This window comes from Sminthopsis crassicaudata, chromosome 5 (assembly GCF_048593235.1).
Source record: "Sminthopsis crassicaudata isolate SCR6 chromosome 5, ASM4859323v1, whole genome shotgun sequence".
In the NCBI taxonomy this organism is placed as follows: domain Eukaryota; kingdom Metazoa; phylum Chordata; class Mammalia; order Dasyuromorphia; family Dasyuridae; genus Sminthopsis; species Sminthopsis crassicaudata.
This window is the reverse complement of record NC_133621.1, coordinates 221,137,600-221,164,744: the sequence shown is the minus strand read 5'-3', so window position 1 is coordinate 221,164,744 and position 27,145 is coordinate 221,137,600. Positions and strand designations below refer to the sequence as shown.

General features: G+C 33.8%; 1 protein-coding gene across 1 annotated transcript; it reads left to right on the top strand.

The window, feature by feature from the left end:
• The first annotated feature begins 1,365 nt into the window (after positions 1-1,365).
• LOC141543959 (olfactory receptor 6C1-like) lies at positions 1,366-2,322 on the top strand. The gene has a single exon (XM_074269616.1). It carries the CDS (start codon positions 1,366-1,368, stop codon positions 2,320-2,322), a length of 957 nt encoding a protein of 318 aa, XP_074125717.1.
• The last annotated feature ends 24,823 nt before the right edge of the window (positions 2,323-27,145 follow it).

Here is a 27,145-nt window from a genome sequence, read left to right as displayed (position 1 = left end):
TTGTCTTTTACTCTTATATCCCTTGAGCCTTTGCCCTACAATCCAACTTGGCTCCATAGAAGAAAGCTGGTGGAAATCAGGAAAGTGAGCTGCTGGCAAGATTTAGGAAACACTTTCCCTGTGTGAGACTAAGTAGAGAAGAGTAGGTCATATGATTTAAAATTATTTAGGAACTGGAATATATATTAAGGAGTTTAACCTGTTTATATATGTATGCAATGATTTATGAATACCAAAGTAATAGTAAATGATAAAGTTGAAAATATTATTTTACAAAACTCAAAACCCTAAATTTTCAGGCTTAAATAGAGCATATATGATATTGCATTCTAGATCTAGTAGACAGTAAAGATACACACAAGACAAAGAAGGAAATTATATTTATTATGTTCCTGGCATTGTGCTAAGTATTTTTTACAAATATTCTTTCATTTGAGAGTCACAAGAGTCCTGCAAGGTAGATATTATTATTGTTACCATTTTAAACTTGAGGAAACTAAGTTAAAGTTTTTGCTTAGGGTTGCACATCTAATAATTGTTTTTAGTGGCATTCATAACAGTGGCTTCTTAGAGAGTGAAGGGAAAGAAAGTAAATACACCTACTGTAAGGAAAGGAATAAACATCAGTTACTTCTGAAGTAGAAAGTGTATAATAATCCAGTGCTCAGGTATATATCCCAGAGATAGTTACTTTGTACCTATTTTACAGCTGATAAGACATTATTATGGGGGCAACTAGATGGTGAAGTGGATAGAGTACTAGTTCTGAAGTCAGGAGGACCTGAATTCAAGTTTGAGCTCTATGCATTTAACAATTCCTAGCTGTGTGACCATGGGCAAGTCATTTAATCCTAATTGCCTGGCAAAAGGAAAAAAAAATATTAAAACCTTATAGGGAAATATGTAAATGCCTTCATTTGACCAATAAGATATAATTAATCAAAAGATGGTATTATAAGAAAAGCCTAAAAATGTAAATTGGTGGACATTTACATATCAATTTAAATAATAAGTTTAAGATGATAGGGGAAATTCTTATTTCTTAGTACTTAGGAAAAATTGATTTCATATGGTACTTAACTATATACTACCTTATATTCTATTTGGAGACATATTTTCCCAATTATGTTAAATCATTTTTATGTTATTTATCTTTGATAACTTCTTCATGCTTACTATAGCAATATAACAGTGACTTAACAAGTATTTAAATGATTAAACAAATTAATTCTAATTATTTGTCTCTGCATCATTTCAATTATAACCCATCTATGTTTTCTGTTACTTTATATTTTAGTTCTTTTTTTTTTTTTTTTTTTTGTTTTGTTTTGTTTTGTTATAGAGCTACTGAAACAGAAAACAAACATGAAAAATCACACACAGGTAACTGGATTTATTCTCCTGGGATTGTCAGATGACCCAGAGCTTCAAATGGTCATTTTCTTCTTCCTTTTATTGGCATATATTCTCAGCATTGCTGGCAATGTGACTATCATCATCCTCACTCTGCTGGATTCTCACCTCCAAACCCCAATGTATTTCTTCCTCCGGAATTTCTCCTTCTTAGAAATTTCATTTACAACTGCTTGTATTCCCAGATTCTTAGGCACAATTATTACTGAGGACAAGACTATTTCCTACAATGGCTGCATGGTTCAGTTGTTTTTCTTCATTCTCTTGGGAGTAACTGAATTTTACCTTTTAGCAGCCATGTCCTATGATCGCTATGTTGCTATCTGCAAACCCCTACATTATACAACTATCATGAGCAACAGAGTCTGTACATTGCTTGTCTTCTGCTCATGGTTTATTTCATTCATGATCATCTTTCCAGCAATCATTCTGATGCAGCAGCTTGATTATTGTGCTGAAAATATCATTGATCATTTTACCTGTGACTATTCTCCCCTCTTACAACTATCCTGCACAGATACACAGTTCTTGGAGACAATGGGTTTTACCTGGGCTGTGGTGACTCTTATGTTTACACTGGCATTAATCATCCTCTCCTACATATACATCATCAGAACAATTCTACAGATCCCTTCAGTCAGTCAGAGGAAAAAAGCCTTCTCCACTTGTTCTTCTCACATGATTGTCATCTCCATTTCTTATGGCAGTTGCATCTTTATGTACATCAAACCCTCAGCAAAGGACAGAGTCTCTTTAAGCAAAGGAGTTGCTGTGCTTAATACATCTATAGCACCCATGTTGAATCCCTTCATTTATAGCTTAAGGAATCAGCAAGTGAAACAAGCTTTTATGGACATGATAAGGAAGATTTTATTTTCGTCTAACAAAGGAAAAGATTTGTTGTACTGATTTAAAAGATGTAATGAGGAATAGAGATTTTTATTTACTGACTGCTCAATGTTTTGTCACCTTCCTCATATCACTTTGTCATTATATTTCTAATATGTCAATATTAAAATATTTTTTAAATTTACAAATTAATTTCTCCCACCAATATTCTCTTGCATTTTATTTGTATACACTTGTTTATGTACATGTTGTCTCCTCAAGGGAATATAAGCTCTTTGAGGATAAAAACTACTTAATTTTCTGTCATTATATTTCCTGACCTATAGCAAGGTAGTTTTTAAATTCTTATTGGTCCACTGGCTTTTGGATATAGATATTTCCTGTATACATTTATTTCAAACTACCTCTATGACTGAAGAAATGAACTTTGAGTTGCTGTGGCCCCTTCCAAAAATTAATCATTACTTTCTACCTTTTTTTTTTTTTTTTTTTACAGCTGATAAACCTGTCCATTGTGAATACCTTAGTACAAATCATCCTGATTTTAATAGGACCTGGAATCGTAGAACTTAAGTTCTTTCAGGACTTATGTTACACTACCATAGCAATCAAGATGGCAAAGTCACCTACATATATAGATACAGTTCTTTGCTTAGTGAAAGATTGCTGTTCTTAATTAGATGCTCAAATGAATTTGTAATTTCAATTTGGACATTTCTGCCCATGACACAGAGTGCCATCCATCTGAGCCTGACAATTTTGTGTGATTCTTGTCCATATTCTCCCAAAAGTTTTATAGGAACTTAATGAAACATGCTGGATTTCCTCCTAGTTTACTTGTAAAATCACTAAGGCATGATTAGAGCACACTGAGCATCCAATAGATATCTTTTGTTTCTACTATATTACTAGTTCCTCATCTACTCATATAACAACATTTCTTAAGAGCATCATTTATTCATATATATATATATACATATATATGCATTTGTGTATATGTATTTATATATGTTTGTAAATATTTATATATATATATAAATATAAATGTATATATATATATATATATATATATAATATAAATATATATATATATAAAATCATTAGAATCCCTTGATTACATCTTGCAATCTTTTCATATCTACCTTGCATTTTTTTCTCCTTTTGTGACTTTCACATAAAAATATTCTATATAGCATCACCCAATACCTTTTTTTCTTTCCACTACACTAGTGTCTATGTTAATGGAAAATGCAAGCCCTTTCTGCCTCTCTTCAGAACAGCTATGAACTTCCCTACCTATCTGCCATCAATTATTGACCCTATGGTTTTTATTCTGTTCTGTTGTAGTAAATACATCATATGAATTATTAAAATAAATACATTCATTTGTGGAAAACTGGCTGTTTCATATTTCTTCATCCTAATTTTCCTCAGTCTAATCTCATTCATGTCCCAATTCAATTCTGGCCTCCCTTGCTACTGTGTCTTCTGCAATTACTCTTCCAAAGCAAACACACTTCTGTTCATATTGCACCTATTTTCTCATATACTTGCCATCTTTTAGTATTCAGGGAAACCAAACTTTCCTGTGACTACATTGAATCCTCAATTCAATCCACTGGTTTACCTTTACTCTCCCTATTCTTTCATTCATTCAATTAAAGTTTCAAATTGAATTTAATTATATGATTCTATGGAATTAAAATTATGATAATTGTAGCATATCAGTTCTCTCGTTATTCTTGACTCCTTTCTGAAGAAGTTTAACACTGGCTGACCATTTTCCTCTCTTGCCCAACTCCATTTACTTGAATGTGTGTTCTTTCTCAGGCTCCCTAAACTATCATTGTCTGAATTTCCTTAAGTCCCATCATCTACTCCTTTAACCTTCTTTCCTTAACACACACATGCACATACCTAAAGGTGGTCACCCATTAGATTTTGCAATTAATGCATCATTACCCTAATTAGAAACCTGATATTCCCTTAATTATTACCCTCTATCCAAATACTCCTTTTTCACTTCTCCTTTGTCTTCACTCTGGAATTTATTCAAATTCTTCATTGTGACTTTAATCCCATTACCATTCAGTATTTCTCAGGCTTTTATCCACATTCAAATTTCACTTTATTCCCTTTAAAGTCTCAAGTTAAACCCTTTCAACTTCACATTGTGCTTTGCTCTTGATCTTTTTCTTGATCAAGGTGTTGAGTACCTGACTCATAATTTTTCTTTCTTTCCTAGTTCCCACCCTAGGATTAGTGGATTTCAGCATATATATTGATAATACCTCAATCTCCTTAGTTTGCCAATTTGTTTATTTTCTTCTAGTTTATGATTTATTCATTTATTTTTGGTGGTCATTTTTTTTCTCTTGTAATCTTATTTATTTATTTATTTACAATTGTTTCATTTTTTTTCTGGGTATATATGTAGATTCACTTTTTAAATACACATTTTTCATGAAAAATGTTGGGAGAGGAAAATAAGGACAAAAGGAAAAACTGCAAGAGGAAAAAAAAAAAAAACACAGGAAAAAAGTAAACATAGCCTGTGTTGATTTTCATTCAATCTCCATAGTTCTTTCTGGATGCAGAGGGCATTTTCTATCCAAAGTTTGTTGAAATTGCCTTGGATCACTAAACTGTTGAGAAGAACCACGGCTTTCATAGTTGATCATCACATAATCTTGATATTATAGTGTACAATGTATTCCTAGTTCTGCTTGTTACCACTCAGCATCAGTTCATGTAATTCTTTCCATGTCTTTCTAAATCCAGCTTGTTCATTATTTTTATAGAACAATAATAATCCATTACTTTCACATTCCACAACTTTTTTAATCATTCCCCAGTTGATAGCCATCTACTAATTTTCAAATTCTTTGCCACCACAAAAAGAGCTGCTATGAACATTTTTGCACATGTAGGTCTTTTCTTTCCTTTATGATTTCCTTGGGATACAGATCCTGTTGTGGCATTGCTGGGTCAAAGCAATTTACTTATTTTCTATGACAAAATGCTTCACAAAAAATAATGAAGCTCATACCATGGTCCTTGTTGTCATCCATACACTCACCACTTCCTCATTCATAAAATGTGAAATTCAGTTATCTGATCACAATGTATTAGCATTCTACCTATTTTTCAGCTTTCTAGTCCTAATTATGCTCTGAATCCACTTTTTGATATCTAATTCCTTTACTGCTAAATTGTCTCCTAGACCATCACATCTATATTTGCTATTTTTTTGTTTTATTTTGAGTCTCTTTGAGTCTCTGATTAATTACATTGTCTACATTGCCCTTTTCTCTTGACTCTCTTGTTTCCTTTTCATATTACCAGCTTTGGGTCATTCTAACTACCTACTGTCTTTACTTGCTCATGCATGCTACTGCAAATAAAGATAATCAAACAGCTGATCTAAATAGACTCACTACAGATTTATGCTACACAACCTCAGTGAAACCATCATTGCTGCTAGACAGTTCTTCTATATCTCCTTTATCAACTCGACATTCTGTTAACTATAATGACTTTTCCAAACCTTTTCATTCTTCCTCAAACTTCCCCTAGCTCTCCTACCACCTACCATCTCAGTTTAGAACCTTGTCTCTTATTATTGAAACACTGAGATTATATTCCTAGAGTTCCCTTTTCCATTTCATCCAGATGCCTTCTCTCATTATCCCCTTTTTTACCCTGTCTTACATGATGAAGTAGTCTTTCTCCTTTGCAAGATAATCACCTATATGTGTGTTAACTTTGAAAATACAAGAGTCCACAGATAGTGTGTATATCAACTGTCAACTTTGATAAGTACATGATGAATGAACCACAGAGGTTATAGCAAAAAGCTTTATACCAAATGTTAATTCCAAAAAAATTTAAAAAGGCCTCTCTTATTCTGTCGGAGAAGGAAATTTAGATCTGCATATCTTATTTTTTTTCTAGGACTACCTTGAAGATAGAAACTGGGAGGCGGGTTGACTTTTTTGTTAGCCCCATTGATTAGAATACAGTTTGACAATATCAAGTGCTCAATAAATTTTTATTGACTGACAAAAGAAATATAAATTAGAGAGAGTTGTAGATGAAGTATAATACTCACCTCTTGCCAAAGAGATGATGGATTTGAAAAACAAAATTAGTATATATTCATAGACATGGCCAAGGAATAAACTTGCTCATTAGTCTATGCATATTTGTTTTGAATTTTTTTCTTTCTTTTACTCTTCATTTGGTGGGAAGAAAGTGGAAAGGAGAGAAGACACATGCTTTTAATGATAGTATGATAACTATGGACTATAATCAAGAGCAGACTTAGGAAAATGGACTGTTTTTCAAAGTGTGCTTAATATCCTGAGTCATAAAAATGTAATTTTGTAATGAAGAATGAAGAATATGTATTGAAATCTTGCAAAAGTAATGACAAATAATGAAAAATTATGAAAAGTCAAGGTATGTTGTATGTCAAACATGTTTCAATGATGTAAAAATTATGATTTATTTATTTTATATCATTTTTTAAAAAATTTTCCACAAGTAATGCATGTACTACAATAGGGTTTTACAAATGACTATTCCACTTTTGCTAAGATTTATGTAATTTATGAAATAGTAATTTGGGAGGAAATACAGAAATATCTCAACAATTTAATATGTAAAGCAAATTGTGAAAACCTATGAATTGATTATTAATTATAACTGTCACTAGCCCTATGAACTTGGGGGCTTAGCAAACTCTCACCCTAAAGGGGAATCCTCTGCTCTAATCTCACACACTTTGTGTCAGGCTCTCAGTCCTAAAAAAAATGTCTATGAATTGTCACTCTTTGGTTTGTAGGCAATTCCAAAGTTATCTAAAATCACCTGGAATCATAAAAGAAGAGATAGGAGGAAGCTGAACCTCTCTCTTTTTTAAATGTTCTATTAATCTCAAAATTTTTTTTAAGAGAATCAAACAATTTCCCAGATTAAATGACAATTCAAAATTTCTCCAAATAAGAATAATTTGTTAGTAGTAAAGTAATTGCATCTGAATCTATAGGCTAAGAAACCAAAGACCCTAAGGACATAACAGCCTAATGAGTTAGTAGCAGAAAAGGCTAATTCCTGTTTTCTAATACATTCATTTAGGATTTCCTCCCCTTTCAGACCACACCTCTGTCAGGCCCCACCTGACAATGGCTTCACAATTTTTTTTTTTTTATTAAAGCTTTTTTAGTTTTCAGAAAATATGTATGGATAATTTTTCAACATTAATCCTTTCAAAACTGTGTTCCAATTTCCCCCCCTTCTCCTCACTCCCCTTCCCTTACATAGTAAGTAATCCACAATATGTTAAACATGATAAAAAGATATGTTTAAGATCAATATATGCATACATATTTATAAAATCATTTTGCTGCACAAGAAAAATAAAATGAAAAAGGAAAAATAATGAGAAAGAAAATAAAATTCGAGCAAATAACAAAAAGAGTGAGAATGCTATGTCATAATCCATACTCAGTTGCCACAGTCCTTTTTCTGGGTGAGGATGGCTCTCTTAATCACAAGGTCTTTGGAACTGGTCTGAATCATCTCATTGTTGAGAAGTGCCACATCCATCAGAATTGGTGATTGTATAATCTTGCTGTTGCCATATAACATGATCTCCTGATTCTGCTCATTTCACTTAGCATTAGTTCATGTAAGTCTCTCCAAATCTCTCTGAAATCATTCTGCAGATCATTTCTCATAGAACAATAATATTCCAGAACTTTCTTTTAGCCATTTTCCAGCTGATGAGCATTCACTTAATTTCCCTGTTTCTTACCAGTATAAAAAGGGCTGCCACAAAACATTTTGGCATTTGTGGGTCCTTTTCCCTCCTTTAATATCTCTTTGGGATATAAGCCCAGTGGAGACACTGCTGGATCAAAGGGTATGCAGGCTGATAACCCTTTGAGCATAGCTCCAAATTGCTTTCCAGAATGGTTGGATCCATTCACAATTCAACCAGCAATGTATTAGTGTCCCACTTTTCCTATATCATCTCCAACATTCATTATTATCTTTCCCTATCATCTTAGCCAATCTGAGAGATGTATAGTGGTACCTCAAAGTTGTCTTCATTTGCATTTCTCTGATTAATAATGATTTAGAGCACCTTTTAATGTGACAAGAAATACTTTTAATTGTAGCGAGCTGTCGTCTCCAGAAGCTGCTGGATCGCTCTCTGGGAAGAGATCTGCTGTGTCTACTCAAATCTCTCAGACAGATTCTTCTTCCTGTAACGAACCGTTGTCTCCAGGCAGTTGCTGTTAACTCTTGTCCAAAGAAGTGACTTCCCTTCCTGCAGAGAGCCCCGTCAAGCCTGATGCAATTCAGTCTTCTTCTTGAATACTGGCTCTGAATCTCCTCCAGCTCTTATCCTTCTCCAGGCCGATCTGCTCTCTGTGCCCAGTGTTGTGTCTTTTATCCTCCCAGAGAATGGGCGTGGGATAATGCAAGGGCTTCTGGGAAGAACCACCCCAGCCAATGAGCTTGCCCCCCTATCAAGTCAACCTGAGTTCTCACCTTGTAATTGTCCAGAAAACCTGAATTCTCACCTTGTCACTATCCAGACAACCTCAGTTCTCACTTAGTAATCCTAACATCTCCCCCTTTCTTTTGATTTAGAACATAGGACAGTCATGACCTTGAGGTACCAGAAGAAAATGAACAAGATGGCCTTTGTGATCTGGAAAATAATCTGGCAGAAACTGGTTACAGACATATTTCATACTGTATACCATATCGTAATGTTCCTTTCTCTAAATTGTAATGTTCTCTGGGAGCAAGTTTCTAGGAGTGCTTCTGGACGCAGCCTTAGTTTCAGTTCAGTTCAATAATCGCAAATGCAGCCAGGAGTTAAAGTCCAGATCCTTTATTGTGTCCTTCAAAGTCCTGAATCTTTTCCTGACAAAAAACCTTTCTTTAAGAACAGAGAAGTTGAACGCCTTAAATGACTTTCAAAAATTAATAGGAGATATCCAATGGATGCGTCCAGTGTTAGGCTTAACTACCAATCAACTACAACCTCTATATGACATTTTAAGGGGAGACAGTGCTTTAAATTCACCACGCCAGCTTACAAAAGAAGCACAAAAGGCTTTGAGAGAAGTTGAACTGGCTTTATCCAATGTGGTTGAAAGAGTCACTCAAAAACCCTTGGAAATATCAGTTTTTGCTACAAAAGAGGCACCCACAGCAGTCCTTCATCAAGGAGACAGAGTGATTGAGTGGGTGAACCTCCCAGCACAACCAGAACAAAGCCTTACACCTTACCCAGTGCTTGTGGCTAGGATTTTATTAAAGGCTATTAAGAGAGTAACACAATTATCTGGAATAAGTCCTGAAAAAATATACACATTCTATACTAACGCACAAATTAATGTATGCTGTGAGACCATCCCAGAATGGCAAATTTTATTGGCCACCGCTCCAAATTTTGCACATGGATCTCCATTAAAGATTACCCGGCTACTACATAATTGGCGATGGATTTTTGAAGAAAAGGTTTCTAAGGTTCCTCTTAAAGGACCAACAATCTTTACAGATGCCTCCAAAGAAAATATTTGTGCCATATACTCTCATGATTTAACCATAAAGAGAGTAATCAGGACTCCTTTTCAATCCACTCAACAGAATGAATTATTTGCTATCATGCTAGCTCTTACTTATTACCCAGGAGACGTAAATATAATTACTGATTCAGCCTATTCAGTAGGTGTAGTACAAAGAATTGCCACAGCCCAAATAAAATTTGCAGCCTCTAATATTTATCAGCTCTTTAAGGAACTTCAAGAGCAAGTGAGAAAACATCCAGGCAAGATTTATATCTTGCATGTCCACTCACATAGTGGACTTCCAGGTCCCATTTTTGATGGAAATTCAAAGGCAGATAGCCTTCTAACCATGTTAGCCAGTAGTCCTTTATTTCAGGAAGCACAAGAATCTCATTCTAAATATCATCAGGCTGCTCGAGCTTTACATTTACAATTTGGAATCACAAGAGAGGAAGCTAGGAGCATAGTAAAAAGCTGTACAGCTTGTCTTCCTTTCCATGCTCCTACACTCCCTCCAGGGAAGAATCCTCGTGGTTTGAGACCCAATGAAATCTGGCAAATGGATGTGACCCATTATAAGTCTTTTGGTCGTCTATCTTTTATTCATGTCGTGGTAGACACCTTTTCAGGATTCACATTTGCAATGCCAGCAGCAAAAGAGACAGCCCGAGTGGTCACTGAATTCCTTATACAAGCTTTTGCAATTATGGGTGTGCCACAAGCAATAAAAACAGACAATGGACCTGCATATACGTCCAAACATTTTACACACTTTTGTGCACAGTATAAGATTTTACATACCACGGGCATACCCTTTAATCCTCAAGGGCAGGCAATAGTAGAGAGAAGAAACAGAGATATTAAGACACTCCTCCAAAAACAAAAGAAAGGGGGAGCCACAGGTAGCCCTAGGGAACTTCTAAATTTAGTTCTCTATACCATTAATTTTCTAATTTTTGACAAAGATGCACTGGCTCCAGCAGACAGGTTTTATAACCCACCAGAAGGGCAGTGTCCAGTGAGAGCATCTCCACTGTCCTTAGATAATCGCCAGGTGATGTGGAGAGATCCAGAAAGTGGTGAATGGAAGGGACCAGATAGGTTAACTGCCTGGGGGAGAGGGTTTGCTTGTATTTCTTCAGCAGGAGAAGGAATCAGATGGGTGCCAACGAGTCATATTTGCCTTGTCCATCAGAGAGAGACAGAAAAAGAGAAAGATCTCAAAATAAAGGAGAAGATCTAAGAAACATCTGACACTGAAAGAGCATGGATAATAAGAAGACTGTTAAAGAACTTTAAAAACCAGCAGGAATCATTGGACTTCCTCACACAAGATGAGACTAATGGACAATGGACTTATGGACATTTATAAATTTTCAATTTATGATTATGTTATATACTTCTAGCATGTGTTACGTTACTATGTTACTATGTGCTTATGTAATTTATGTAATTATCTGTAATACTTCCCATATTGATGGATTTATGTTTCAAGGTCATGACTGTCCTATGTTCTAAATCAAAAGAAAGGGGGAGATGTTAGGATTACTAAGTGAGAACTCGGGTTGTCTGGATAGTGACGAGGTGAGAATTCAGGTTGGACAATTACAAGGTGAGAACTCAGGTTGACTTGATGGAAGGAGCAGGCTCATTGGCTGAGGTGGTTCTTCCCAGAAGCCCTTGCATTATCCCACGCCCATTCTCTGGGAGAATAAAAGAGAGGACTCCCAGAGATAAAAAGAAGACTCTGAATTGCATCAGGCTTGACGGGGCTCTCTGCAGGAAGGGAAGTCACTTCTTTGGACAAGAGTTAACAGCAACTGCCTGGAGACAACGGTTCATTACAGGAAGAAGAATCTGTCGGAGAGATTTGAGTAGAAGACACAGCAGATCTCTTCCCAGAGAGCGATCCAGCAGCTTCTAGAGACGACAGCTCACTACATTTAATATCTTCACCTGAAAATTTTCTATTCATATCCTCTGATTATTTTGTCAATTGGAGAATGGATTATAAATATGAGTCAATTATCTAAATATTTTGGAAGTGAGGCCTTTAGCAGAACCTTTGAATTTTGTTTGTACAAAAACTTTTAAACTTAATATAAACAAAATTATCTATTTTTTGTTCAATAATTATTTCTAGTTGTTTCTTTGGCCACAAATTCATTGTTTCTCCACAGATCTGAGAAAGAAATTATATATTGTTGTTCTAATTTGTTTATAATACCACTCTTTATGTCTAAATTGTGAATCCATTTTGACCTTATCTTGGTATAGAGTGTTAGGTGTGAGTTAATTCTCAGTTTCTGCCATACTAGCTTCCAATTTTCCCAGCAGTTCTTATCAAATATTAAGTTTTTATCCCACAAGTTGTGGATTTTGAGTTTGTCATACTTTAATTACTATAGTCATTGCCTTTTTTTTTTTCTGTGAGCCTAACTTATTCCACTTATCAACTACACTATTTCTTAGCCAGTAACAAATGATTTTAATGACTGCTGCTTTGTAATATAGTTTTAGATCTGGCACAGCTAAGCCATCTTCATTTGCATATTTCTCATTAATTCCCTTGAAATTCTTGACCTTTTATTATTGAGATGAATTTTGTTATTTGTAAGGGTCAGGGGACAAGCCTTGAGTGGTGCAATAGGAAGTACAAAGGCCTTAAAGCCTGAGATCCCCGGATGTGGTTTTCTGTGACCAGCTGAGACCACTTCTGAGTGGAAGCTCTGGTTGCATTGAAATCCACATCATCAACGGGAGGCATTTCCTTCTCTAATTGGCTGTAAGTGTGACCTCATAGATCCTATATAAGCTGTAGGGACCAAGAAGTAGGTTGAGTTTACGAGAAATTCATCAGGAGTTCACTAGGAGTGAGCAGGAGGTCAGCTAGGGCAGGATGTAACATGTGAACATGAAAGACCTTGAACTTGCATGCAGCTGTCCTCAGGTGCTCTGTTAAATGTGAGAAATACCACTCAGTGAAGCCATGGCCAAATGTCTCTGAAGACATTCTGATTGGGTAAGACTGGTAAAGAAGCACTGTACTAGAGAGTGGCCAGAAATTTTTCTGAAGGCTTGGGAATTAGATGTGTTTGGTAATGGTAGTTTCTGGGTGAAATTACAGCTATTGATTTTTTTGAGATATGTAAAATAATTTCTTGGGAGTTTCATTGGCATGGCACTGAATAAGTAGGTTATTTAGACAGTACTGTCATTTTTATTATATTAGCTTGGCCCCATGAGCACTTGATGTTTTTCCAGTTGATTAGATCTGACTTTATTTGTGTGAAAATTGTTTTGTAGTTGTGTTCATATAGTACCTGACTTTGCCTTGGCAGGTAGACTCCTAAATATTTAATGTTATCATCAGTTATTTTAAATGGAATTTCTCTTTGTATATCTTACTGTTGGATTTTGTTAATAATATATAAAAATATTGATAATTTTTATGGATTTATTCTGTATCCTGCAACTTTGCTAAAGTTGTGAATTATTTCTAATAGCTTTTAGTTGTCCTAGGGTTCTCTAAGTATACCATCTTATCATCTGGAAAGAGTGATAATTTTGTTTCTCCATTACCTATCCCAACTCTTTTAATATCTTTTTTTTTCTATTGCCAAAGCTAGCATTTCTAATTCAATATTGAATAGTTAGTGGTGAAAGTGAGCAACCTTGTTTCACCTCGATCTTAGTGAAAATGGTTCTAATTTGTCTCCATTACATATGACACTTCCTGATGGTTTAAATAGATGCTACTAATCATTTTAAAGAAAATTCCATTTGTTCCTATACCCTCCCACATTTTTAATATGAATGGATGTTGGATTTTATCAAATGCTTTTTTCTGCTTCTATTGACATAATCATAAGATTTTTGTTAGTTTGGTTATTGATATATTCAATTATGCTAATAATTTTTCTAATATTGAACCAGGCCTATATTCCTAGTAGAAATTTTACTTGGCCACAATGTATCATTCTGGAGATGACTTTCTGTAAGCCGTTTACTAATATTTTATTTAAGATTTTTGCACCAATATTCATTAGGGAAATTGGTCTATGATTTTCTTTCTCTGTTTTCACCTACCTGGTTTAGATATCAGCACTGTATCTCTGTCATAAAAAGAATTTTGGTAGTATTCCTTTGTTCCTTATTTTTCAAATACATTGTATAGTACTGGAATTAATTGTTCTTTAAATGTTTGGGAGAATTCAAATATGAGTCCATCTGGCACTGGAGATTTTTTCTTAGGGAGCTGATTAATACCTTGTTCTATTTTTTTCTAAAGTGGGGCTATTTAATTTATTTCCTCTTCTGCTAATCTGGGAAATTTATATTTTTCTAAATATTCCTCCATTTCACTTGGGTTATCAAATTTATTGGCATAAAGTTGGGCAAAAAACTTCTAATTATTGCTCTTAATTTCCTCTTCATTGATGGAAAATTCTCTCTTCATTTTTGAGATTTCATTTTCTTCTTTCTTTTTTCTAATCAATTAACTAAATGTTTATCTATTTTGTCATTTTTTCCCTATAAAACTAACTTTTGGTTTTATTTATAAATTAAAAAGTTTTCTTGTTTTCACTTTTTCTAATCTCTTCTTTTGTTTTCAGAATTTCAAATTTGGTACTTAATTGGAGGGTTTTAATTTGTCATTTTCTAGGTTTTTAGTTGCAAGCCCAATTCATTGATCTTCTCTTTTGTTATTTTATGCAAGGAAGCATTTAAAAATATAAAATTTCCTCTAATAGTCACTTTGCTGAATCCCACAAATTTTGGTATGTTGACTCATTGTCATTATCTTGGATGAAATTGCTAATTGTTTGTGTTAGGCTACTCCTAATCAAGCTGTACCTTTCCTTACCCAGTTGCCTCAATGACTTTAGAGTTCTCCAGATACATGAGAAGAAGATTTCAATAGGCACACTTTATTTGGTACAGCTCATGATGTCTCTCTTTCTCCCTTGTCCTTTGCTCCTTATATCGTCCCCCCAACTGTCCTCCATTTCTGCCAGGTCACATGTCTCGGCAACAGTCCTTCCAGTGGAGGGGAGTGCTTGCCCCATTCTTGGCACATACTTGATGCATGACTGGAAAATCAATATGAAAGTTTTTTTTTTTTTTTTTTTTTTTTTTTTCCTGATATGGATGAAAGGGGGTCTCTGTCCAGGACATGAAAGTTAAAACAATGCTTAAAATGGTTTTAAAATGATTAAAATGTGGTGAGGGGGTGAGGGGTGGAGTGGAGCCAAAATGGCAGAGTAAAGAAGCTGGTGGAGCTCTCCAAGTTACCCTTGAAAACAACATGAAACCAAGCCTCTGAACAGATTCTGCTGAATATAAAACCACTCTCCAGCTCAAGATAGAGTGGAAGAATTTCAAGAAAGGTCAGTCTCAGAGTGAAAGGGATATTCAGCTAAGCTTAGATGGTGTTTGGGAAATCCAGTGAGAGGGTCTTATCACAGCAGATGAGCAAATAAGTTCCCTGAGCCCTGGCTCAGTAGCACAGTCTAACATTGGGGCAATCCCAATACCAAGCTGGATCAAAATTTATTATGCTTCTGCTGAAACAAAAAAGCAGGGTTAGCAATTTGATCTCAGACAAAACATAAGTAAATGGATCTCATGAAAAGGAATAAGGGCAAAGTACATAAAAGGGCTGTTAAAGAGTACCATAAACAATGAATTAGTAATGATACTAAATGTATATGCAACAAGTGGTAGAGCAATTACAGATAAGAAAAAAACAGCAAAACAATATTAGTGGAGGACCTCAATGAAACCCTTTCATTATTAGACAATCTAACCACTAAATAAACAAGAAAGAGATTTGGGAGGTTAATAGAATCTTAGAAAAACTATATATGATTGGCCTATGGAGAAAATTGAAAAAGAATACACCATTTTTATCAGCAGTACATGGCACCTATATCAGGCTAAAAACCAATTGGATATTAGATAATAGAATTCAGAATAATGAGTGGGTGAAACAACAAATCACAAAAACAATCAATAATATCATGGGAGAGAAAGACAATAATGAGACAACATACCAAAATGTATGGGATGCCGTCAATGAAGTTCTTAGGGGAAATTTTAGATCTCTAAATAATTACATGAATAAAATAGAGAAAGAAGAGGTCAATAAATTGGACATACAACTAAAAAGACCAGAAAAAGAACAAATATTAAAACCCCAATTAAATACCAAATTAGGAATTCTGAAACTCAAAGTAGAGATTAATAAAATTGAAACTATGAAATTGAACTAATAAATAAAACTCAAAGTTGATTTTATGAAAAAAAAATAGATACATTTTTCATTAATTTGATTAGAAAAACAAAAGAAAAAAAAAACAAATTACCATTATCAAAAATGAAAAGAATGCACTTACCAGCAATGCAAAAGAAATTAAAGAAATAATTAAGAGCTATTTTGCCCAACAGTATAGCAGTACATCTGACAATCTAAGTGAAATGGATGAATATTTACTTAAAATATGAATTAGTCTCATTTTTTTTAAAGAAATTGAGGACTTCCAGCCAAGATGGTGGCATAGAGGCAGATAGCTGCTTGAGCTCCATGTTTTCTCTCAGGACTTACTTCATGAGAAGCCTCAGAGTTAATGCTTGACCAGAAAAGAAACCCACAAATAATCACCAACAGAAGACATCCTTGAAATTTGACAGAGAAGGTCTGTGTTTGCTCAGGGGAGGGTTGAACAGACTGGGTACAGACAGAGGGCAGGCAAGCCAGAGGAAGACAAGCAACTCACACAGCTCAGACTGGAAGGGGGAGGGATATGATCTCTGCTGTTTTCTGCAAAACCAATTTTACCCCAGTGTGGATATTCTGTCTTGGCAGCAAGCCAGGAGCAGCAGAGAGGGTGTAAAGACCTGAGGGGAAGATTAAAACCCCGGAAAGCTAGCGTCTCTCTCTCTCGGAACCCGACCACCCCCACCCCCACCTGGAGTGACTCCAAGTTCTCAGAGCATCAGAGTGCAGACTCAGCACAGCCATCTCTGTCCTATTAGTGGCTCTCTGCTGCCCTACCTCCAGTCTGTAGAGGAAGACCATTAACACCATCCAGCCCCAGCCCCCCCAAAACAGACCAATTGTTTCTCTTGTCAATTTGTTTTCTTCCATTCCATTCTTGACAAAATAAACAAAAAATTCAAAAGGGCTCTAACCATTGACAGCTTCTGGATGGAGAGAGAGCAGACTTCAAATACTGAGTAGACTAAAAACAGACTGTCCCCAGAGGATTCCCCTAAGGGGGATATGATCTGCTCCTCAATAGAAAAGAAACTCATAGAGGAAATCAAAAAGGCTCTCACAAGAGAGCTAGAAGAGAAATTGGAAAAGGAAAGTGAAGCTTGGAAAGAGAGCCTGGAGAAGTCATCCAGAGTGGATAAAGAGATCAAATCATTGAGAAACAAAATTAGTGAATTGGAAAAGGTAAACAACTCCAAGGAAAATAGGATTAGTGAATTGGAAAAGGTAAACAACTCCAAGGAAAACAGGATTAGTGAGCTGGATAAAGAAATCAGCTCTCTAAAAAATAAAATGGATAAAATGGAAAAAAATTCCATAGAAGAAAAAAACTCACTTAAAAACACAATTGAACAATTACAAAAAGATATTTAAAAAGTGAGTGAAGAAAATACATCATTGAAAATTAGACTTGAACAAGTAGAAATGAATGACTCAAGGAGAAACCAAGAAGTAGTCAAGCAAAACTAGAGAAATGAAACAATTGAAAAGAATGTCAAGTACCTTATTAGAAAGACAACAGACCTGTAAAACAGATCCAGGAGAGACAATTTGAGAATAATCGGACTTCCTGAAAAATGTGAGGAAAAAAAGAGCATGGACACTATTTTCGAGGAAATTATCAAAGAGAACTGCCCAGACATTCTGGAAACAGAGGGTAAAATAGACATTGAAAAAATTCATCGCTCACCTACTGACAGGGAACCTAAAATCAAAATGCCAAGAAATATAGTGGCCAAGTTCAAGAACCATCAGACAAAGGAAAAGATATTGGAAGCTCCTAGAAAAAAGCAATTCAGATATGGAGGAGCCACAATAAGGATAACCCAGGATCTAGCAGCGTCCACATTAAAAGAACGAAGGGCCTGGAACATGATATTCTGAAAAGCTAAGGAAATTGGTATGCAGCCAAGAATAACTTACCCAGAAAGAATGTGCATTGTTTTCCAGGGAAGAAGAAGGACATTTAACAAAATAAATGAATTCCATCTATTCTTGATGAAAAAACCGGACCTACATAAAATGTTTGATCTTCACATACAGAACTCAAGAGATTTCTAAAAAGGTAAAAAGAAATCTTGAGAACTATACTTCTGCCATAAAAATATTTAAAGAACATATGTATAATTTGTCATAGAAACTAGAGGTGGAAAGCAAATTATATCATAAAAAAGTGTAAAGTGGTGGTACTACATCTCATGAAGGGGCAAAGGTAACCTATTATATCTGAGAGAAAGAAAGGAAGGAGATGAACATAGCGTGTATCAATAGACATATTCGATTTATGGTGAAACTTCTTCCACTTCATTGAAAAGTGAAAGGGAAGGAGTAAGCTAAGGGAAAGGGAATACAGAAATTGTGAGGAAAAGGGGTAAAATAGGTGGAGAAACTTTAAGGTGGCAGAGGGATACTAAAAAGGGAGGGCTGTGAAAAGCAAGTGGTGTTCACAAGTTTAATACTGAGTAGGGGGGTAAGAGGGAAGGAAAGAGGAAAAGCATAAGCAGGGGTTAATAGGATGGCAAACAATATAGAATTAGTCATTCTAACCAAAAATGTGAAGGGGGCAAACTGCCTCATAAAGAGGAAGCAGTTAGCAGACTGGATTAAAAGTCAGAATCCTACTATATGTTGTTTACAGGAAACAAACCTGAAACAGGGTGATACATTCAAACTAAAAGTAAAAAGGTAGAGCAGAATCTACTATGCTTCAGGCAAAGCCAAAAAAGCAGGGGTAGCCATCCTCATCTCAGATCAAGCAAAAACAAAAACTGATCTAATTAAAAGAGATAAGGAAGGGTATTATATCCTGCTACAGGGTAGCATCAATAATGGAGCAGTATCTATATTAAACATATATGCACCAAGTGGTGCAGCATCTAAATTCTTAAAAGAGAAATTAAGAGAGCTTCAAGAAGAAATAGATAGCAAAACTATAATAGTGGGAGATCTCAACCTTTGTACTCTCAGAATTAGATAAATCAAACCACAAAATAAATAAGAAAGAAGTCAAAGAGGTAAATAGAATACTAGAAAAGTTTGATATGATAGATCTTTGGTGAAAGCTAAATGGAGATAGAAAGGGGTATACTTTCTTCTCAGCAGTTCATGGAACCTATGCAAAAACTGATCATATACTAGGGCATAAAACACGCAAAATCAAATGCAGTAAGGCAGAAATAGTAAATGCATCCTTTTCAAACCACAATACAATCAAAATTACATTTAATAAAAAGCCAGGGGAAGGTAGACCAAAAAATAATTGGAAACTAAATAATCTTATACTAAAGAATGATTGGATAAAACAGCAAATCATAGACATAATTAACTTCACCCAAGAAAATGACAATAATGAGACATCATACCAAAATGTGTGGGATACAGCCAAAGCAGTAATTAGGGGAAGTTTTATATCTCTACAGGCCTACTTGCAAATAATAGAGAAAGAGAGTGCCAATGAATTGGGCTTACAACTAAAATTGTTAGAAAAGGAACAAATTAAAAACCCCCAAACAAACACAAAACTTGAAATTCAAAAAATAAAAGGTGAGATTAGTAAAATTGAAAGTAAAAAAAAAAAAAACTATTGAATTAATTAATAAAACTAAGAGTTGGTTCTATGAAAAAACCAACAAAATAGATAAACCCTTAGTAAACCTGATTTTAAAAAGGAAAGAGAAAAAGCAAATTGTTAGTCTTGAAAATGAAAAGGGAGAACTCACCACTAATGAAGAGGAAATTAGAACAATAGTTAGGAGCTACTTTGCTCAACTTTATGCCAATCAATTCGATAACTTAAATGAAATGGAAGAATACCTTAAAAAATATAGCTTGCTCAGATTAACAGAGGAAGAAGTAAGTAGTCTAAATAGTCCTATCTCAGAAAAAGAAATAGAACAAGCTATTAACCAAATTCCTAAGAAAAAATCCCCAGCACCAGATGGATTTACATGTGAATTCTAACATTTAAAGAACAAGTAACTCCAATGCTATATAAACTATTTGAAAAAATAGGGATTGAAGGAGTCCTACCAAATTCCTTTTATGACACAGACATGATACTGATACCTAAACTAGGTAGATGAAAAACGGAGAAAGAAAACTATAGACCAATTTCCTTAATGAATATTGATGCTAAAATCTTAAATAAGATATTAGCAAATAGAATTCAGAAAATCTTCCCCAGGAAAATACACTATGAACAAGTGGGATTTATACCAGGAATGCAGGGCTGGCTTAATATTAGGAAAACTATTAGTATAACTGACCTTATTAATAATCAAATTAATAAAAACCATATGATCATCTCAATAGATGTGGAAAAAACATTTGATAAAATCCAACATCCATTCCTACTAAAAATGCTTGAGAGTATGGGAATAAATGGACTATTCCTTAGAATAATCAGGAGCATATATTTACGAATGTCAGTAAGCATAATATGCAATAGACATAAACTGGAACCTTTCCCAGTAAGATCAGGAGTGAAACAAGGTTGCCCACTATCACCATTACTATTCAATACAGTACTAGAAACTCTAGCCTTGGCAATAAGAGCCGAGAAAAGATTCAAGGAATTAGAGTAGGAAATTAGGAAATCAAATTATCACTCTTTGCAGATGACATGATGGTATACTTAGAGAACCCCAAAGACTCTGCTAAAAAGCTATTATAAATAATTTAGAATTTTAGCAAAGTTGCAGGATACAAAATAAATCCACATAAATCCTCAGCATTTCTATACATTACCAACACAATCCAAGAGCAAGAGATACAAAGAGAAATTCCATTCAAAATAATGGTTGATAGTATAAAATATTTGGGAATATATCCACCAAAGGAGAATCAGGAATTATATGAGCAAAATTACAAACCACTTGCCACAAAAATAAATTCAGATTTAAATAATTGGAAAGACATTCAGTGCTCTTGGATAGGCTGAGCGATTATAATTTAGATGACAATACTCCCCAAACTAATCTATTTATTTAGTGCTATACCAATCAGAATGACCTAGAAAAAATAACAACAGAAGTCATATAGAACAACAAAAGGTCGAGAATTTCAAGTGAAGTAATGAAAAAAAAATTAAATGAAAGTGGTCTAGCTGTACCTGATCTAGAACTATAATATAAAGCAACAGTTACCAAAACCATTTGGTATTGACTAAGAAATAGACTAGTTGATCTGTGGCATAGGTTAGGTTCACAGGAAAAGATAGTGAATAAAAATAGCAATCTAGTGTTTGACAAACCCAAAGATCCCAAATTTTGGTATAAGAATTCATTATTTGACAAAAACTGCTGGGAAAACTGGAAATTAGTATGGCAGAAACTAGGCATGGACCCACATTTAACACCACATACTAAGATTAGATCAAAATGGGTCCACGATTTAGGCATAAAGAATGAAATCATAAATAAATTGGAGGGACATGGGATGGTTTACCTCTCAGATTTGTGGAGGAGGAAGGAGTTTGTGTCCAAGGGAGCACTAGAGACCATTATTGATCACAAAATCGAAAATTTTGATAACATCAAATTAAAAAGTTTCTGCACAAACAAAACTAATGCAAACAAGATTAGAAGGGAAGTAACAGATTGGGAAAACATTTTTACAGTTAAAGGTTCTGATAAAGGCCTCATCTCCTAAATATACAGAGAATTGACTTTAATTTACAAGAAATCAAGCCATTCTCCAATTGATAAATGGTCAAAGGATATGAACAGACAATTTTCAGATGATGACATTGAAACTATTTCCACTCATATGAAAGAGTGTTCCTAATCACTATTGATCAGAGAAATGCAAATTAAAACAACTCTGAGATATCATTACACACCTGTCAGATTGGCTAAGATGACAGGAACAAATAATGATGAATGTTGGAGGGGCTGTGGGAAAACTGGGACACTGATACATTGTTGGTGGAGTTGTGAAAGAATCCAACCATTCTGAAGAGCAATTTGGAACTATGCCCAAAAAGTTATCAAATTGTGAATACCCTTTGACCCAGTAGTGCTACTACTGGGCTTATATCCCAAAGAAATACTAAAGAATGGAAATGGACCAGTATGTGCCAAAATGTTTGTGGCAGCCCTTTTCGTAGTGGTTAGAAGCTGGAAGATGAATGGATGTCCATCAATTGGCGAAAGGTTGGGTAAATTATGGTATATGAATGTTATGGAATATTATTGTTCTGTAAGAAATGACCAACAGGAGGAATACAGAGAGGCTTGGAGAGACTTACATCAACTGATGCTGAGTGAAACGAGTAGAACTAGGAAATCATTATACACTTCAACAATGATACTGTATGAGGATTTATTCTGATGGAAGTGGATATCTTCAACATAAAGAAGAGGTAATCCAATTCCATTTGATCAATGATGGAGAGAATCAGCTACACCCAGAAAAGGAACACTGAGAAATGAGTGTAAACTGTGAGCATTTTGTTTTGTTTTGTTTTTCTTCCCAGATTATTTTTACCTTGTGAATACAATTCTTCCTTTGCAACAACAACAACAATAAAATTCGATTCTGTACATAAAAAAAAAAAGAAAAGAAATTGAGGGGGTAGCTAGGTGGCACAGTTGATAGAGCACCAGCCCTGAATTCAGGAGGACCTGAGTTCAAATCTGGTCTCAGACACTTAACTCTTCCTAGCTGTGTGACCCTGGGAAAGTCACTTAACCCCAGCCTCAGGGGGGAAAAAAAAAAGAAAAAGAAATAAAAAAGAAAAAAAAAAAGAAATTGAATAAAATATCAATGAACTTTTAAAGAAAGAATCTCTGGAGCCAGATAAATTCACAAGTGAAGTCTACTAAATATTTAAAGAACAATTAATTCCAAATGCTATGTAAACTATTTGGAAACAAGGCAAAAAGTACTCCTGCCAAATTCCTTTGATGACACAAATATGGTACTGATATGTAATTCAAGAAGAGCCAAAACAGAGAAAGAAAATTACATACCAGTCTTCCTAATGAATGGTGATACAAAAAAATGTTAAATATTAGCCATGATTACAGCAGCATATAAGTAGGGTATCATACTATGTAAAAGTAGTATTTATACCAGTAATTCAGGGCAGTTTCAATATCAGGAAAACTATTGCCATAATTGACCACATGAATAGCAAAACAAACAGAAATCATATGACAATCTCAATAGTTGCAAAAAAAGCTTTTGATGAAATACAGCACCCATTCTTAATTAATACCCTACAGAACATGAGAATAAAGGAAGTCTTCCTTAAAATAATAACCAACATCTATCTAAAACCATCAGTAAGCATTATTTGTAATAGAGAGAAGCTGGACTCACTTCCAATAAGATTAGAGGTGAAACAAGAATGCCCATAATCACTATTATTACTCAACATTGTACTAGAAATATAGGCTTTAGCAATAAATAAATAAAGAAATAGGAATTAGAATAGATAATAAGGGAATAAAATGATCACTTTGCAGATGACATGATGTCATGAAAAACTTCTCACACAAATTAAGTCAGATCTAAACAACTGGGAAAACATCTATTGTTCATGGCTAAGCTGAGATAATATAATTAAAATTACAGTACTGCCTAAATTTGTCTATTTATTCAGTGCCATATCAATCAAACTGCCAAAAATCATTTTGTAGAACTCTAAAAAATAACAAAATTCATCTGGATGAATAAAACTTCAAAAATATCAAGGGAAAAAAGATATAAACATTGGTTGCTTAATAGTACCAAACCTAAAACTATATTATAAGGCAGCAATTATCAGAACCATTTGATACTGGCTAAGAAATAGAGTGCTGGATCAGTGATCATGATCACTAATATGACAATAATCGGGGCCTATCATAATCTAGTGGTAGGAAAACTAGAAAATAATGTTAGAAATATTGTGTAGATCTATATCTCATATGCCATTTTCAAAATAAGATAAAAATGGGTACATTATTTATGCATAAAAATGATACCATAAACAAATTGGGAAAGCAAGGGATAATTAACTTTTCATGTTCTTAGAGAAAGGAAGGAATTTTTGATGAATGAAGAACTAGAGAACATTATGAAAGGCAAAATGGACAACTTTAATTACAAAACTTTTTTTTTTTTGCACAAGCCCAAATCAACACAAACAATATTAAAAGGGAAATAGAAAAAGTTTGAGAAAAAATCTTTATGGTTAGTGTTCCTAACAAAGGTCTCATCTTTCAAATATATAAAGATTGTGTAAAATTTATAAGAATACATGTAATTTCCTAATTGCTAAATGGTCAAATGATATGAACAATCTTTAGATGATAAAATTAAATCCATCCGTAGTCATATAAAATGTTCTTAATTGCTATTTATTAGAGAAATGCAAATTAAAACTTTTAGGTACCTTTTCTCATACTTCTCATATTGGCTAAGGTGACAGGAAAAATAATGACATATGTTGGAGGGGATATGGGAAAACTAGGGACACTAATACATTGCTGGTGGAGTTGTGAAATGGAATCAAAAAATTCTGGAGAGCAATCTTGAAGTAAGCCCAAAATGCTATATAACTATGCCTATCATTTGGCCCAGTAGTGCCACCACTGAGTCTGTATTGCAAGAAAATCATAAAAGAAGAGAAAGGGAACCACACGTGCAAAAATGTTTATAGCAGTTCTTTTTATGGTAACAAAATATTGGAAAATGAGGCTATCAACTGGGGAATATCTGAATAAGCTATGGTATATGAAGGTAATTGAACATTATTATTATATTAAAAATGATGAGCAAACTGATTTTAGAAAGGCCTAAAATATTTACAGGAACTGATGCTGGGCAAAACAAGCAGAACCAGAAATATATTGTACAGAATAATAGCAAAAATGTGCAATGGTCAACTGTGAAAGACTTGGTTCTTCTCAGTTACTCAGTGTTCCATGGTAATTCCAATTGACTTTGGACAGAAGATACCATCTGCATCCAGAAAAAGAGTTATAGAGATTGAATGTAAATCAACACATGTTATGTTCATTTCTTTTTTAGTTTTTTTTTCTCTCCCATAGTTTTTCCCTTTTGTTCTGATTTTTCTTTCCCAATATGATTCATAAAGCAATGTATATTAAAAATTAATTTTAAATAATGATGAAAGGGCTGATTTTAGAAATTTTATAGAAACTGATGCTGAGCAAAACAAGCAGACCCAGAAATACATTGTACAAACTAACAGGAAGCTTGTGCCATGATCAACTATGAAAAACTTGCTTCTTCTCAATGGTTCAATGATGCAATGTAACCCAAATAAGCTTTTGACAGGAAACACCGTCTGCTTCCAGAAAGAGAACTATATAGATTGAATGTAAATTAACATATGCTATATTTATGTGTTTTTTCACAAAAAAAAAATAAAAAGAGTACTACAAACTAATTGCTCTACTGAATATTAATACAAAAAATTCAATAAAATACTAGCAAGGAGATTATATCAATATATCACAATAATTATACATTATGAACATGGATATTAACAATATGGACATTAACAGAAATGGAAAGCTGATTCAATATTAGAAAAATGATAAATGTAATTGAACATGTAAATAACAAAAACAAACATCACATGATTATATTGATAGATGCAGAAAAAGCTATTTGACAAAATGCAACATCCATTCTTTTTAATACCAGATGACATAGGAAAAGAAGTAGTTTTCTTAAATTATAAATAGTATCCATAAAATCAAGAACTAGCATTATATCTATTGGAGAAAATCTAGAAGTCTGTACATAAGATCAAGATAGAAGCAAGGATGTTCATCATCATTATCATTATTCAATATTATACTAGAAATGTTAGTTATAATAGTAAAACAAGAAAATTTGAATGAATAATTGCCATTCTTTTTTCCCATTTATTCAATATTTTATTTTTCCCAGGAACACATATAAATTTTTTTTAATATTTGTTTTTAAAACATTGAGTTTGTAATTCTCTCTCTGCACTGAGAAAGTGCATGTGAAATACACAAAAAAAAATTTTCCATAAATAAAGCTGTCACTCTTTGAAGATAATGTGATGGTTTATTTAAAGAAATCTAGAGAACCAACCTAGAGAATTTATTAAAAACTAGCCAAAACAATCAACAATTTCTAAAAAGTTACAGCATATAAAATAAACACATTCAAATTATCAGCATTTCTATATGTAACCACAATGTTTAGCAGCAAGAGATAGAAAGAAAAATTATAATTAAAATAACAATGGGTAATATAAAATATTCAGGAATCTACCTGCTAAAATTATATTAACACAATTATAGAACACTTCAGGTAAATAAATACAGATATTAAAAATTGGAGAACTTTAATAGTTCATTGGTAGCCCAAGTCAATATAATAAAATTACAATTCTACTTAATTTACCTATTCTTTGCCACCCCAATGAAACTACCTACATATAATCTAGAGTTGGAAAAAAAATAATAACAAAATTCATTTAGAAGAACAAAGGATCAAGAATATAAAAGGAATCAATGGAAAGAGAAAGTAAAAAAAGGTGACCTAGCAGTACCTGATTTCACATTATATTACAAAATAGTCAAAACAATATGGAACTTCATAAGAAATAGAACGGTTGATCAGTGAAATAGATTAGGCATACAATATACAGCAGTAAATGACCATGTATAATCTTGTGTTTGATAAACCCAAAAATACAATCTTTGGAGAGCAAGTATGCAGTATTTAACAAAAAGTAACGCATAAACTATACCTGAGACAATATCTTATACCCAAATCAAGATAAGGTGGGTACATGATGTATATAATAAAGGGTAAAATCACAAGAGAAATTATGGAGCTTGGAAACAAAAATATCATTCTTGATCTATAGATAAGTGAAGAGTTTATGACTAAATAAGTGATAAAAAGCATTACAGGAGGTAAAGTGGATAATTCTGATTACATGATACTTTAAAGTTTTTGTGCAAGTAAAACTACTACAATAAAATTAGAAAGAAATCAGAAATTCAGAAATATTTTG